This window comes from Phyllostomus hastatus, unplaced genomic scaffold (assembly GCF_019186645.2).
Source record: "Phyllostomus hastatus isolate PE091 unplaced genomic scaffold, TTU_PhHast_1.1 phas_contig_196, whole genome shotgun sequence".
Taxonomy (NCBI): Eukaryota; Metazoa; Chordata; class Mammalia; order Chiroptera; family Phyllostomidae; genus Phyllostomus; species Phyllostomus hastatus.
Window position 1 is genome coordinate 23647670 of NW_025333709.1, and position 16642 is coordinate 23664311.

The 16642-nt window shown below is 40.7% G+C and overlaps 1 protein-coding gene across 3 annotated transcripts in view; it reads left to right on the forward strand.

Annotated features, from left to right (window-relative positions):
* Positions 1–16642, forward strand: part of WDR19 (WD repeat domain 19) — a 72804-nt gene that overhangs the window by 5692 nt on the left and 50470 nt on the right. For 2 of the 3 annotated variants that reach the window (XM_045834474.1, XM_045834475.1), the window contains exons 5-9: positions 3090–3205; positions 6215–6330; positions 10122–10202; positions 12563–12675; positions 12972–13145. In XM_045834474.1, the coding sequence (XP_045690430.1) occupies positions 3090–3205; positions 6215–6330; positions 10122–10202; positions 12563–12675; positions 12972–13145 (600 nt within the window). The remainder of the gene's footprint in view (positions 1–3089; positions 3206–6214; positions 6331–10121; positions 10203–12562; positions 12676–12971; positions 13146–16642) is intronic. The other variant, XM_045834476.1, reaches the window with a different exon arrangement.

The following is a 16642-nucleotide window of genomic DNA, read 5'->3' on the forward strand; positions in this document are numbered from 1 at the left end:
CCCAAGACAACTCTTCTTCCAGTGTGGCCCAGAGACACCAAAAAGTTGGACACCCCTGGATGTTCCCCGATTATTTTGCAAGGAGTAACAACCCAGAGGAAGCAAGGTGGCCATGCACTGTTTCCAGATGGAACCTTGTCACTGTTTCCCTTGACCCACTGAAGCGGAACACAAGGCATGCGCCCGCGGGCGGTATTATCTGCCCAGAGCAAGGCCTAAGAACCTTCATTTCCTGCCCTGTCCTTTTACACTTTGGGTGTACATCCCTGTTCAGAAAGAGTTTACGTACTCTTTAGGCTTCCACTCGAGAATGTTTACAAATATCAAGTACTCGTTCTTTAACCAATTTCAGCATTGGTGAGGACACATCCTCACCCAGGAAAAAATGTGTAATTGATCTCAGAGAAAGGATAAGTACCTTGCAAGTAGGCTTGCAGATATTATAAACCTGGGATATGGCATTCTTTCCAGAGAAAACTCTAAATACATCATCTGGTTCATGAACCAGTTGGTTCTGGTTGGATCATGGGACGTGGGTGCTTCTCCCAAGGCCATTCTGACCTGAGCACCAGTCGCCCTACTCAGCCTTTTTCTAATTAATCTTCAGTTGCCATATCAGCAAGGTTTTTTTAAGCCTATGCTGTTCCCATAGGTGTTCTCTCTCTCTCTCTCTCTCTCTCTCTCTCTCTCTCTCTCTCTCTCTCTCTCTCGCCAGGTGCATTTCCCCAGAATATGTATTCTCTAAGTTTGGTTGGCCAGAAATACATGTGATTATTATACATTATTATACATATACATTGACCTGATTCATTAGCATTATTGGAAACATATGTATGCCTTAGTCACTTGCCATATTTTGTAGGGCCTTCTGGAGGCCTTATCTCCTAAGAAAAGAAACGGAAGCTGTTCTGTCAGCAATTCTGAGGACACTTGGTTACTGGATCTTTTTGGAATACATTGTCTGACTGTCTTTGTAGTTAGTTGTGGTATGACTGTTAGTAATGATAACCTGTCGGGTGGACCAGCGGTACTCTCCTCTTGGTACACGTGGCCCCGTTGCCGGTCAGACATTGCTCTTGTCAGAGTTGCTCTTTTCTCTGGTACTATTTAATCGCTCACTGTTCCTTTATTTGTGTTTTTTGAGGAGCAGATTTCAAAACCATTTAAGAAGGTTTAAATGGACGAGATTTATTGCAGGAAATGCCTGCGAGGGAATATAGAGGGAGAAGGAAGAGGTTAGGACAGCCATCAGACCACAGTGCACCCTCAGACCCACGTGAAGGAGTGAAAGGAGGAAAAAGGGTCAGGTAGAAACTTCTTGGACTGCAGCCTAGTTCTGAAAAAGTTCAACGAGGCCTGTGGAGAGATTTTAAGCCAAAGTTCCCCATCAAAGGAATCCTGTGTCTCCCAGAAAGGGGCCTCAGCAGTACTCCTGCCGTGCTCAGTCGCCCTCTGGGTGCAGCCTGGTGGAAGGCGTGGCCCCAGCTCATGGAGGTGATGGAATCCAGTGCCTACCAGCTGGGGCTGTGATCAGTTCCCTTTCTGTCGTTGGAGATCTGAGAGGCATACTCTCATGGCTGCCACACCTTCTTACACAGATAGAGAAAAATGCCTATTTATCTTTTTTAAAAAATGTTTATTGATTGATTGATTTTAGAGAGAGAGGAAAGGATAAGGAGAAACACTGATTTGTTGTTCCACTTATTTACGCATTCATTAGTTGATTCTTATATGTGCCCTGACCAGGGATTGAACTCACAAGCTGGGCATATTGGGATGATGCTCTAACCAATTGAGCTACCTGGGCAGGCCCATACTTATCTTTTATAAAATACGTACTTAGTAGAAGAAACCTAGCATCTTGGTATATAATATTTCCTTACTGATAACAAATTTTAAACTAAACATTTTATTACATTCACCTACCTAATACTCCTCACTTCTCATATACTTTCAGTGAATTTTTGTCTTCCATGTATCACCATGATTTTATGGCCTTTCACTAACTCAACGTGGTTAAATTAATTATGTAATTTTTAATGCTCAAATTCTCCTTAGTTAACCAGACAAAGCTCCCTTAAGCTTATGCTTTTGTCCTTTCATTACTGCTTTCAACATACTTGGAAGCAGTGTTGCTTTCTGAAAATAGTAACCTGATCAGTGGTCCTCAGTTTAGCTGCATCCAAATCACCTGGAAAGCTTATTAAAATGCAGATAGCTGGGCCCGCCCCGTGGCTCGGTTGGTTGGAGCATCATCCCACACACCAGAAAAATTGTGGGTTTGATCACCAGTCACGGTGGGTATGGGAGGCAACCAACTGATGTTTCTTGCTCTCTCCTCCCCCCTTCCTCTCTCTCTAAGAAATTAATAAGCATGTCTTCAGGTGAGAATTTTTTAAAAATGCAGATAGCTGGGCACCATCAGTTTCTCATTCAATAGGATTGGGCTGTGTTCTGAGAACTGGCATTTCTGAAGCTCCCAGGCGATGCTGCTGGTCTGGGATTGCATTTTCAGAACCGCTTTTCTAGATCCATTGTGCTTTCATTCCTCAATATTATAGAATCAGGAGTCCTGATTCCCTTTAGTAGGGAATTATATTCTGTGCGTCCTAGAATGCACATAAGAACTGGTGGTGGGCAGATTGCTTTTGACTTCCTTTTGAGCTAGTAGTAATAGTGACAGAGCTGGAAAAAAAATATGTCCTTCATGAATTCCCAACGATTTTTCCAATTTAATACATCATGTTATTGGATCCTACTTTTCTTAAAGCACAGGGTGTCATTATCCATTAAGATTTTTTTTTACCACATATAGAGTTACAACTGTCATTAGCAGCCAAATTAATAACCATGTCATCATATGAAACTTGAGGTTCCATTATGACTGAATTAAAGTCTGTATTCTTTAAGTCTAACTGACCCTACCAAGTCTTTTAGTACTTAGTCTTTGTCCTAAAGCAGTAAGTTGTAATTTTGTACTTTAGCTTCTTCTACATAGATGTTAAAATCATTTATGCAGTACTTTTTAAAAGGACTAGTTAGAGGTTATGATTGTGAATTGTTTAGTAATTTATATCTTAATGTTACAGGGATCAAATGTGTTTTCTTGTTTGGTCGAAAGTTGGAAGTTTCCTGGCTGCTGGAACTGCTAGAGGATGTGTGCTTATTTATAATCATCAGACATCTCGAAAAATTCCCATCCTTGGTAGGTTATAGTTGGGAACACTAAATATCTGAGATGCTTTACATAAATGTAAATTTTACTGCCTCTGACTTTCCTGAGATTGCAAAGGAAATTCTGTAGTATGAAGACTCCCCTGGTCAAGCCTCACATACAGCTAAACTAGAAGATCCTTCTTCATTGCCTACCAAGAATTTCCCAGGCTTACATAGAATAGTAAACTTTCACCATATAATTTGCCACTTCATCTGCAGGTATGGCCTACCAGTTATTCTGACACTTAAAGTTAAGAAAATAATTTGCCAGTGCCCTGACTGGTGAGGCTCAGTGGGTTGGGCATCATCCTGCAAACTGAAAGGTTGCCAGTTCGATTCCTGGTCAGGGCACTTGCCTGAGTTGTGGACCAGGTCCCCAGTTGGGGGTATGCAAGAGACAACTGATTAATGTTTCTCTCATGCATCAGTGTTTTTCTCCCGCTTTTCTTCCCTCCCTTCCCTTCTCTCTGAAAATAAATTTAAAAAATCTTTTTTAAAATTTGTAAGAAAATACTTTGGCAAAGCATGATTATTTTGTGTCAGGTATTTGTCACATACACATGATTTTATGTGATCTTTGTGTTTAATATAAATAGTGATTCTGCTCTCAGACTAATTTATTAACTATGTAAAATGGACCTGAAAAGATTCAGGTTAATTAGCTATCTTAGGTTAAATATATAGCTGTCTCTTCCAGAGTTGGTTATGATTTGTGGCTCTGCCCTTTTCCTTTTAAATAACTTACTTTCCTAAAACCAAGCCATTCCATTTTAGATAGCTGCTACATGGTAACATGATCTGTCGGTGTTTTATAGGAACTAAATATCTGTCACCTTTGTTTCGTCTTGCACTGATTTATTTCCTTGAACTAGACTAGGTACAGGCAGTTCTCATTTTGCATAGTTCTCATATATGTGCATTTCATTTACTACGCCTTAATGAACTATTACCAGTCTCCCAATAACATGGTCCAAACTTCAGTTACCTTAGTACATTAACTATGAGTCAATGTTAATTAAACAAGTTTGATACATGTGAAATGCTCAGCTTACTGTAAGTAAACACACAAAATGTGTTAACTATTACTACTGATGTTAAGGCTAACCTGAATTCTGAGAAGTGAAAGCAAAAGGGTTTTGAGATATAAGAGGGAGGAGAAAGAAGACATTTCCTTCTCTTTTTCTTGGTGCAGAAAGAAGTTTGTCTTTGGCATTTTCCACCTCTCTTCATGTACTCCTTCCTCCCTTCCTAATGCCCATCTGTTTGGATGTCCAGTTCTAGTATGCCACCCCAGTCCATTCATCTACGACCAGCAAAACATCCTGTATCTCAGTCTCTTTTCTGAGTGTTCCCTTTACTTCTGTGCTCTGGTCTCCTGATTTGAAATGCTGGCTATTATCCTGACAACTCCCCTATTCATCTCTTCCAGACTCTAGACTCACGTATCCAACTGCTTACTCAACGTCTTTGATGAGAGGTCAAATAAACACTTCAAATTTTAATATCTCCAAAACCATTTTGACACACAGCTTTTCCTCTCATCATTGATGATATTTCATCCTTTTAGATCTTCAAGCCAAACCTTAGCATCATCCTTGACTTTTCTCTCTCTCATACCCTCCATATCTAATCTGCCAGAAAATCTTGTACAGCCTGCCTTCAGATATCTCCAGAATCAAGCCTCTTCTTACTGCATCATGGTGTGGGTCTCAAACCTCTTCCACCTAAATTTCTCCAATGTCATAACTGGTCCCCCTGCATCAGCTCTTGCCCCACTATACAATACTCCCAACCCTAGGGTCCAGAGTGAACCTCCTGCTCGTAACTCTCCCGTCATTCCCCATCTCACTCAGAGTCAAAGTGCAAGTCCTCACCGAGGCCACCCTGCATGGCCAGGCTTCTGCAGGCTGCCCGACTTCATCCCATACCCATACCCTTCTCTCCTCCCTTCCTGTGCTCCAGCCCCACTGTCCTCTAACACACCGGCACACTCCTGCTCAGGGTCTACTCAGTGGCTGTTTATTTAGTATCCGCTTTCTGCATAGGTACCATAATAGATTCTGTAAGGGGTACAAGGAATAAAATGCACGTGGTCTCTTCTCAGTAGCAGCTAAAATTTCTAACACGTCTGTAGCACTGCTTGCATGCCTCGACACTCTTCTGGGTACTTGAACTCCTTTGGTCCTCAGCCCTGTGAGATAGCTCCCGCCATCATACACAGTTTGTCATGGCGTGACTGAGGATTAGAAGGCTGAGTAATTTACCCAAGGTTCTGCAGTAAGTGATGAGCCTCTTACTCAAACATAGGCAGTCTGCCCCCAGAATCTGTAGATTTAATTAACCTTGGGACTCTTGAGTATTTGTCTGTTCCAGGACCTTCAGTAAATGCCCACAATATCAAGCATGTGATATTTGCACTGGCTAGAAGCCCCAATAGAGAAAGTATCCTGATAGTAATGGTCATTTAACATTACTCTAGTTAAGTGACTTAATTCTTAACACAAGTCTCGATAAGGTGCTTTCATATTTACCTCAGTATTATCACGAGTCACCGTGTTCTTTAGATACATATGACTAGTCCAGGCGGTCAGTGTTGAGTGGGTCTACCACACCGTGAAGCTGAATATCAAACCAAGAACCTCAGTGCTTTGGGCTTTACTTCTCTTGAAGCATTATCGTTACAGGTTCAGTGATATGGTAACTAAACAAACTCGTCAAGAAGTAGAATGTGTTCTTATTTTAGGGCCTATGCTCATATCCACATAGAAACTTGGAAAACATTATAACCTTCATATACCATTGTCTTGAGTTACAACTTGGTAATAAACTGTTTTGAATAAGATTTCTTAGACACTAACTGATTTGATGATATATTAAATTCCTTGTCCGATTTCCATGATATATCACCTAAACTTTCAGATTGACATTACAGATTTCTTAATTGTTTGGGTTTTTTTGAGAAATCCGTGTGTTTGCACAAAAATCATCTCTTTTTCAGGAAAACACAATAAGAAAATCACATGTGGATGCTGGAATGCAGAGAATCTGCTTGCTTTAGGTGGCGAAGACAGAATGATTACAGTTAGTAATCAGGAAGGGGACACGATAAGACAGGTAATACTGTAACATCTCTTTAGTCTGATACGTTCAAATTTTTACCTAAAATAAAGTTTGTCTATCAAACCTATCTGTAAAACTTTTAAATTTCTAAGTGCAGTATGTATACAATAACTTTATATTCCAAACATCAAAAACTTTCCTTTTTCTTTAATGTGGCTATTTTATCCAGATATCCTCCTTTGTACATTTCCCATTGTTTAATGTTAGCATGGGTTGTCAGCCCTGTGGTTAGTCAGACAGTATATTTGTGAAGTAACTATTTTATATATGTATATTTATAATATAAATGTTAATAACTAGACTCAGAGTCATGTCTGCCTAATTCTATACCCACACTTTTAACCGATATGTTAAATTATTTCCAAACTAACCCTAATTAAATTTAATTTTAGGATTAAATTTTACTATTGTTCAAATTTCCCACTTGATTAGATCTTCAGCGGCTCCTCCTTTAGGGAATTTGTGTTACCAATAACTACATGATCTCCCCAATGGGAAAAGTTCACCTAAACTACTTGGCTCATGACTTAACATTGCTGGAGCAATATGAACTAACACATTTCTAAACGTAACTGCTAGGTACAGGACACGGTGCTGCGTGCTTTAGGAGAAATATAGGCTACCACCCTGTATCAGTTATCACTGAATAAGAAATTACTCCCACAACCTAGCAGTTTGAGTCAGTAAACCTTTATTATTTCACAGTTGTTGTGGGAGAGGAATACAGATGCAGCTGAGCTGCATGCTTCCGCCTCCCCATCTCCCCTCTCTCAGTCAGTCCAGGTTGCGGTCTCATCGGAAGGCTTGACTGGAGGGTCTGTTTCCGAGCTCACTCACGTGGATGTGGACCGAGTCCAGTTCCCTACCAGTTGTTAAGCTCAGGGTCTCAGTTCCTCTCTCTGGCTGTTTAGTGTCTAGAAACCTGCCTCGTTCTCTTGCCACGTGGATCTCTCCATCGAGTGCCTCGCAACATAGCTGCCGGAGAAACAGTGCTAGCAGGCATTCAAGACTTACGGTACAATCTCTTCATAAATAACCTGATTTCGAAATCAGTTTTGCCATATTCTGTTCTCTGGAAGTGAGTCACTAGACCCAGCCCCACCCTCAAGGGGGCAGGGATGGGAATTAAGCAAAGGCATAAAAACCAGGAGGTGAGGGTCATTGTGGACCATCTTGGAGGCTCGCACCTATAGGCCCCTACTCTTGAGAAGACAAAACTAATCATGATAAAACACATGTAGCCTCATATGATTGCCAAATTTTGTCATATAGCTTGTAAGTCCTATAGCACTTGTGAGATGGAGGAGATGCGTGAAAGTTGTATTTGTGAATCACTGAACAAGAGAAGGTAATCTAAGTCAGGGTATAGGCTAAACTGTTGTAATGGAGACCCCAGAGTACAAGGGCTCTAAGAATATGGTAGTTTGGGTGGGTTTTTAGCCTCTTTTTCTCATGTAGTAGAGAGTGTAGGCAGGTCACCTGTGTATGTCTGATTCACAAGGTTGTACAGAGTCCCATGTTCTTTTCATCCATTGCTTTGCAATTGTCAAGGGTGTTTGCCCTCTTCTGCATGATAAAACTAGCGTACTGCACCACATTTGCATTTCAGCCCAGGGAAGGGAGAGAAAGAAGTGGAGTGCAACAAATCTGTTAAGGCCCCGATCTGGAGGAGGAGTTTATTATTTCCATTCATAGCATATGATTAGAACTTAGTCACATGGTCACACCTGACTGCTGCCAGGGAAGCTGCAAATTTGGTCTACCTACGTGACCACGTGTCCTGCTGTAACTTGTTTTAATGGGTACTGTAAGACGATTTAGCAATGTGTGTCTTTCAACCGAAGCAATACAGCATGCACAAAGCTAAGAGGAAAAACCTATAGCTTGTTTATGGCTTGCTCAGAATGGCTTGGCTGAAGATACAGGTTTTGACTGAGAATTTACAGAAAGTAAGGCTGAAGAAGAAAGTTCATTCCCATATCTGGAAAGTTTGGAAAGTTAGGCTGAAGTAACTATCTCAGCCATGTTGGACAGAATTATAGCGTGATTAAAGTTGTTCTTAAGGAAGATTAATCTGGCATTAATGTAAAAAATATTTCCTAAAAACCTTGTAACTGTGATTACTCTGTGTCCGGACTAGTTAGAATGGGAGGTGCATGGCGCAAGTGCTCGAGCGCCCCACCCTGCCATCGCGGTAGACAGCACCCGTAGGCACTAGCGTTTTGTTCCTGCTGAATCACGGCAGGGACTCACGATATTCTTCCATCTAACGTCCCAGGAAGCCACGCCCATTTAGCTGTTACTCACATATAAGAAAGCTGTTTCCTGTTTCTGATTGCCAAAAAGTATGCTTCCAGAGTGTGACATACTGCTTAAGTTATCATGTCATAAGCAAAACATACATGGTTTTGCATTGCTTTGTTTGGTATGGTCTTTGAGTGGCTTCGACTTTTAACTGTTATGTAGGTTGCTGTTGTGTCACCTGTGTGGGTTACTTTTATTTATCTTGCTGAGGACCGCCTTGCTTCCTGAATCTAAAGATCACTCTTTCATCAACTCTGGAAGATTCCTAGCCATTATCTCTTTGAATATTACCTCTTGTCCTTTCCATTCTGTCCTTCTGGAATTTCTGCTAGATATATGTCAGATCTTCTCAGAGCTCTTAATTCTGTTATAGGGTTTTTTGTCATTTTGGGTAACCTGGATAATTTCCTCCAATCAGTTTACTTATTTTTACTTCAAATTTGTCTGATCTTCTGTCTATCCCATTGAGTATTTCTTCTAATGACTATACTTTTTGTTTTTGGAAAGTACTTTGCAGTTCTTGTAGAAATCTGTCTGGATTTTTTTTAAGTCTTTTCTCATACTTGTAAGTCCTTTTATGTTTTTAGTTGTTTTTAAAGTATTTATTTTATAATGTCTCTCAGATCATCCTGTTATTTTTAGATCTTCTAATGTTTGTTCTTTTTTTATTATGTTAAATGGCTATCACATTCTCTTTTTTTTGAAAGGTTAGAGTCATATTTTTTAAAAGATTTTATTTATTTATTTTTAGAGAGGGAAGGGAGGGAGAGAGAGAGAGAGAGAGAGAGACATCAATGTGTGGTTGCTGGGGGCCGTGGCCTGCAACCCAGGCATGTGCCCTGACTGGGAATCAAACCTGTGATGTTTTGGTTTGCAGTCCGCGCTCAATCCACTGAGCTACACCAGCCAGGGCCTAATGTTTGTTCTTGATGCATTGTTTCTTTGAGTTTTCTCATTTTGAATTGTGAGCTCATATTCAGCAGGGCTTAGCTGAGGAAATTTTTTGCAGTGTTGAAAGAGGCTTTGGATTTGTTTTTGCCAAACACTGCAGGGAGTTTCTAGATCACTCAGAGTATTAACCTGAATCTCAGACCATAATGAGGATAGGAGTAAAGTCTTTGATTTCAACTTTTCAACTATTTTCTGACCCAAAGCTGAGCCCAAGTTAAATGGCTTCCTTATTGTTCCCTTTTACCAGCTGTTTTGGGTAGCTGCAGGATTGCTTCCTACATGCACTTCGGTTTTCAGTTTGATCTTTACTTATGTCCCTGGAAATTTTCCTTACTGTCCTTCCGACTTACTATACTTTTAATGAGATACCTGCTCTGTGTCGTCAAGGATTTCTAGATGTTTGTAGCAGTGGGAATTTCAGGTCATTAGTCCAACGTATAACATAAATTAAAGCAAGGTACCTGTTTTATTATTCCCAGTGACTTGAAGTGCTGGGTTTATTCGTAGTGACAGTGTTTTCATTCCTGCAGTCACCCGTGAGACTGGAGCCTAGCGACATGCAGTTTTCCACGATGAAGACCGATGACCGAACCTATGCTATGGAAAACACAGTAAGAATTCTGAATCAAATTCATGCCCAGATTATTGTTTTATTTAATCTTTATTGTATTTTTCCCATTACCATTTAGTCCCCTTATACCCCGCTCCTGCCAGCAATCACCATACTGTTGTCCGTGTCCATGAGTCCTCTTTCCTTTTTGCTCAGTCCCTCACCCCCAAACCCTGCCCCTCATGAGCTGTCCTCATGCTCTCTATCCATGAGTCTGTCCCCATCACCAAGGAAGACTTTTGACACTAAGGAAACAAATGTGTCTGTCTTCTCTTCGGAGGTGTTGTGGAGCTGCTGCCTCTCTCCTATGTCAACTCCCAGATTCATAATGTTACGGGACAGGGTCCGGGCCTGGAGCGGGTTTTCCTTGGGCCAGCTGGTGGTGTGCGGGTTCTTGACTTCATGTGGAAAGGTTTCACAACACAAGTCTAGGTGGCTCTGAGAGTGTGTTAATAAAGCTGAGGGCAGTGGGGCAAAGAAGGGCTTAGGATAGAAGGAGCAACAGGAAAGAGCCTAGGCTGGGCTGCTCTTACTCATCGGGAAGTCAGAGAGAAGGGGCTCCTGGAGACAGGTTCAGGGATTGGCCAGGTTGCACTGCTGTTGCCCATTGCTCCCCTGGTTGCAAGTTTAGTGGGGACTCTTAAAAAAGAAGAGAGGCAACCCTGAGAGGGAAGAAAGAGGTGGGCATGCTCCTGAGAGGGAGAGCTCACCCCAACTGATTTTAATAATTTTGTAGCATAAGCTCTCTCCTTTTCTTGGGTGGTTCAGAATCTATAGTGGTTAATAAATTATAGTCTATCACATATTAAACCGTGTAGGCCCTTCTCTCAGGACTGAAAGTTGTTTTCCTGTTGCTGGCTACTTGGTATTACAGCAAATGAAGACATCTTCCTGTTAACACTTGGTGGAGCTTTTCTCATTCTTGTAGTAGCAAAAGGAGTAGGGGTCCCTTTATAAACAGACATATTGATTTCTGTATGACTTTTTTATTTTCACTATCCAATGGGACCAGCTTTTCTTAATACCTCAGATGCACTCCCTGCCACATTTTAACATCCTAAAATCCAGACAGTTTTTAAAATCGACATGCCTATATTTATATGAAGTAATGTTTTTTATTTCTTAAAAAGCTATTATTAAATTGGTAGTATCTTATAATTATAGCTATTAGAATTAATGTAATATTGGGATGGCCAAAAAGTCCATTTAATTTTTTTCCTGTAAAATAAAAGACACATTTTTTCATTTTCTCCAGTAACTGTTGATTTGGATATTTTGAGTATGTTGGCTACCTCCCACATGGTATAACATTGATTGTTCTCACTAATGTTTCTATTTGATCTCAACTTCAGCTGCTCTTCCCAACCACGAGCATCATCCAGAGAGAGCTCTCTACCACAAAACTCCGCAAACCACTTTTGACATGTTCAGTTAGTCACAGCACCTTCTCCTTACCCTGCACAAATGTTTTTTTTGCTTTTCAGTTGTGTTTTTACCTTTCTTGAAATAATAAAGCACAATATACCAAAAATGTTGTGTATTTTCTTCCATCTTCAACATTAAAATAGCTACACAAAAATTCACCAATTTTGATAAGTTTAATTAAATGCACGCTGATATGACAGCTGTCATGATACAATCTAACAAAATCCTTTCGAGTGAAGTTAAAGACAATTAAGCACTACTAGGGCCATCATATGGAAAAAGACAAACAAACTTTTTGGCCAACCCAATATATCAAAGTGTTTCTCTTTTTATGTATATATTAATCACCCTTAATGAGCTCAGTTAAGTAATATGCTCTTTTATCTCCCCAGTACAATTAAACACTCCACTGAAAATGACAGTTAAGTATTGGCTTGTGTGAGTAACAGAGGGACACTTGTCTAGTCACATTGACCTACAGGTAATGGGAAGAGTGACGATATAAAAGCTAGAATATCCACATGGTTGTGGACTTGTTGTGCCAGATGGCTCAAAAGGAAAATGACCTTTTAGGATGGAAGACTATATTCTGAATATGAATTCAATTTTGATGAAACCATATCAGACTTACAGTCCTATACTGCATGGTACTCTAATGAGAGGTATAGAGAATTTTTAAAAATGATTCTGCCTAGGTATTTTAGTGTACTTCCAAGGGCATATTAGATATGCATAAAGTCAAGGATTCTTCCCAGGCTATATGTTAACAAAATGTATTTTTTTAGTTACATTGTTCTTTTAGTAATTGTAGCATTTAGCACATCCAAATTTGGCTTGTTTTCATGACTTACCTTCATGTATTTGAATTTACGTAGTGTCTTTTCATGAAGTACTGAGTAGCTCATTTAACAATCTCATGATTTTTTTTTCTGGCAGATAAGTGTGGTGCTTGGCAAGAAAAGTTTGTTTCTTTTTAATCTCAATGATCCAGATAGTTCAATTGACCTGGAATTTCAGGAGCACTATGGCAACATTGTCTGCTATAGCTGGTATGTGGAGATCATTGCAGGTTGTTACAGAAAGACATCCATGAGTTCTTTACTGATTATATTTAATTTTTGCCTGAATCGTTTTCATTTCCTTATGTAACATTTTCTGGATTACAGACTATGGTTCAGTATGTGAAACTATCTAGCATATGCTGTCTGGCACACAGCCCTTGCTAAATTACATTCTCTGCTTCATTTTAAGTTACTTGCTTATGTAACTTGTATTTCCAATGTAACTATATTTCCAATGATAGTTAGTTTCTCTTTTTACTGTACTGTTGCCTTTGTTGCTTTAGGTATGGTGATGGCTACATCATGATTGGTTTTTCACGTGGAACTTTTGTGGTAATTTCCACTCATATTCGAGAGATTGGCCAAGAGGTATTTCAAGCTCGTGATCATAAAGATAGTCTAACTAGTATTGCAGTATCACAGACCCTTAACAAAGCTGCTATATGTGGTGATAACTGGTAAGTTATATTTACAAATTCCTAGAAAGCTTATATAAGGAATATTAAGAGAGTCAACAAGACTTTTGTAGCCAAAATGAATCGGTTGTCCTGGCCGGTATGATTTATTTGGTTGGAACATCCTCTGGTAACCAAAAGGTTTCGGGTTTGGTTCCAGTCTGGGCACGTACCCAGGTTGGGGGTACAATCCCAAGTGCATGTGATCGCTGGTCCAGGCACTTACAATCCCTGGTCAATCACAAGATCCCCAGTCCATGCACATTTGTGGGAGGCAGTCAATCGATGCTTCTCTCTCACATCTCTCTCTCTCTGCTCTCTCTCTCCCTAAAAGCAATGAAAAAAATGTCCTCGGGTGAGGATTGAAAAAAAAAGAGAATCAACCATACTTTCTTGCACTCTAACAACATATTTGCAATGAGAATTTCTAAGACTCCTTGCCTTTAACTCCCATGGCAAAATCTAAAATACTAAATGTATACTAAATACAAAACCTGAAATGGACTATGCTTGAAAATCACTTTTAAAAACAAAATAGGAGACTTTCATTCAAGACGGAAGCATAGGTAGACACACCTTGCTTCCTCACACAACCACAAAAAAAATTACAGCTAAATCTCAAAACAACACCCAAAACTGTTAAAAAATTGAACTGTATGGAAGTCCAACAACCAAAGATGTAAAGAAGCCACATTCATCCAGACAGGTAGGAGGAGCGGAGGCGAGGAGACAGGGTATGGTGCAGAGAGGCGGTGGCAGCAGATTGGGCACAAGTGGTCCCATATTCATGTGTGGTGGATAAAAATTGGTAGGGATAACCTTGGGAGCAAGTGATCCCAGCCCCAGGCCAGACCTCACAGCCCAGGGTTCTAGCACCAGGAAGATAAAAATACCCATATCTTCTGGCTGTAAAAACCAGTGGAGGTTAGAGAGGAAGAAAAACTGCAAGAATCTCAGGAAACTCCACATAAAGGGCCTGCAAGATCTTAAAACATATGTAAGCCCAGCTACTCTGGGATTCAACAACAGGACAACAGCTGGAAGGGTGCCAGTCACAAATAGGGAGTGGGCAAAGGGACTGGAAACAGGGCAAGTGCCAGGCAAACCTCAGAAGCCAGGCAGCACTACAGTCCCCTCTTTGAGCCCTCCTCCCACCCTGAGCCACAAAGCGGTGAAGTGGATTGCCCTGCTGTGATGATTACCTAAGACTCTGCCCCACACAATTTATAGGTACCATTAACAGGGAGTCAAAGCAGCTCAACCTAATACCCAGAAACAAACACAGGGAGGCTGCCAAATTGAGGAGACAAAGAAATAGGGCCCAAATGAAAGAACAAAATAAAACTTCAGATAAAGAACTAAATGAAACAGATAGCCAACCTATCATATGCAGAGTTCAAAACACTGGTGATCAGGATGTTCAAAGAACTCAATGAGTATGGCAACAACATAAAGGAAGAAATGAAGGTTACACTAAGAAAAATAAACATGTACAGGGAACCAGCAGTGAAGGGGAGGAAGCCAGGATTCAAATCAACAATTTGGAACAGAAGGAAGAAAACGTTCAACCAGAACAGCAAGAAGAAACAATTCAAAAACAAAACAAAATGAGGAAAGTGTAAGAAACCTCTGGGACATCTCCAAATGTACCAACATCTGAATCATAAGGATGCCAGAAGGAGAACAGGAAGAGCAAGAAATTGAAAACGTGTTGGAAACAATAATGAAAGAAAAATTCCCTAATTTGACTAATGTAATAGACATACAAGTTCAGGAAGCACAGAGAGATTCCCAAAGAAGGTGGATTCCCAAAGAGGACCACACCAAGACACATCATAATGAAAATGCCAAAAGTTAAAAATGAAGAGAATCTTAAAAGCAACAAGAGAAAAACAGATAGTTACCTACAGAGGAGTACTGATAAGATTATCAGCTGATTTCTAAAAAGAAACTTTGCAGGCAAGAAGTATTCAAAGTCATGGAAGGCAAGAACCTACATCCAAGATTACTCTATCCAGCAAAACTATCATTTAGAATGGAAGGGCAGATAAAGTGCTTCCCAGATAAGATCAAGTTAAAGGAGTTCATCATCACTGAGCCCTTATTATGTGAAATGTTAAAGGGACTTTTTTTTTTAGATTTTATTTATTTATTTTTAGAGAGGGAAGGGAGGGAAAAAGAGAGAGAGAAATATCAATATGCGGTTGCTGGGGGCCGTGGCCTGCAGCCCAGGCATGTGCCCTGACTGGGAATCGAACCTGCGATGCTTTGGTTCACAGTCCGTGCTCAATCCACTGAGCTACGCCAGCCAGGGCTAAAGGGACTTCTTTAAGAAAAAGATCAAAACTATGAATGTTTAAAAGGCAACGAATTCACAACTGTCAACAACTGAGTCTAAAAGAAAAACTAAGCAAACAACTAGAACAGGAACAGAATCATAGGTATGGAGATCAGTTGGAGGGGTATCGCCTAGTAGGAGGTAGAGGGAGAGTAGGGGAAATGGTCTAGGGATTAAAAAGCATAATTGGTAGGTACAAAGTATACAGGGGGATGTTAAGAATAGTATAGAAAATGGAGAAGCCAAAGAACTTATATGCACAGCCCATGGATGTGAACTGGGGTGGTGGGGGGGTGGCTTGCTGGAGGGAAAGGAGGTACTGGGTGGAGTGGGGGCAAAGGGGGGAAAATAGGGACAATTAATAACATAATCAATAAAATATACTAAAAAACAACAAATAAAATAAGCAGTTCTGGGTAGCATGGATTAAACATATTCCACCCCATCTCCCTCACTGAATATGGCTATAGAACCTGGATAGAATGCACAGACCACCTATTTAAGGACTCTGAAAAGTAAATAGTAGCAAGCAGATTGACAAAGAATACCAGAATTTGAAGTACGACTGAACCAGTGTTGAGTCTCCCAGTCTCAGGATTCAAGGCAGCCTGAAATCCAGAAGGCGGCACCGGAGCACAGACAGAGGAGCTCTGAGAGAAGCTCTCTAGTTCTGGCTCAAGTTGCAGGAAAGAGAACTCCTAACACTCAAACAGGTGGGGAAATCCACCAGTTTTCTGCCTGTGTTTTGCTCTCTCATGCCCTAGCAACCAAGCAATCTCACCACAGCAGTGGCAGCCACGGCAATGGCTGCAAGGACCCACAGGCACCTAAAACATGGAGGGTAGCATTCCTCTCTAATTGGAGAACCTGTGTTGCCGAGATGGTGCGGCAAACTCCTGTTGCCTATTTTTTCTCTTTGTCCTCCTGCTCGGCCACGGGCATGGGTGCAATTGTGGGAAGTACAAGGCAGGACATGGTAACTAGAGCCCCAGCTTCCAACCGGAGAACAAAACATGGGAGTCCCAAAAAACTAGAAAGTACTGGGTAAATCCCAGAGAGAGAGGACCTCTGGGACATGACCCTATAAAGATATTTATGAACTCGCAGATTTTTCCCTGAGCTGCGTATATGCATCTCACCCTAAACACACACCAGAGACTTT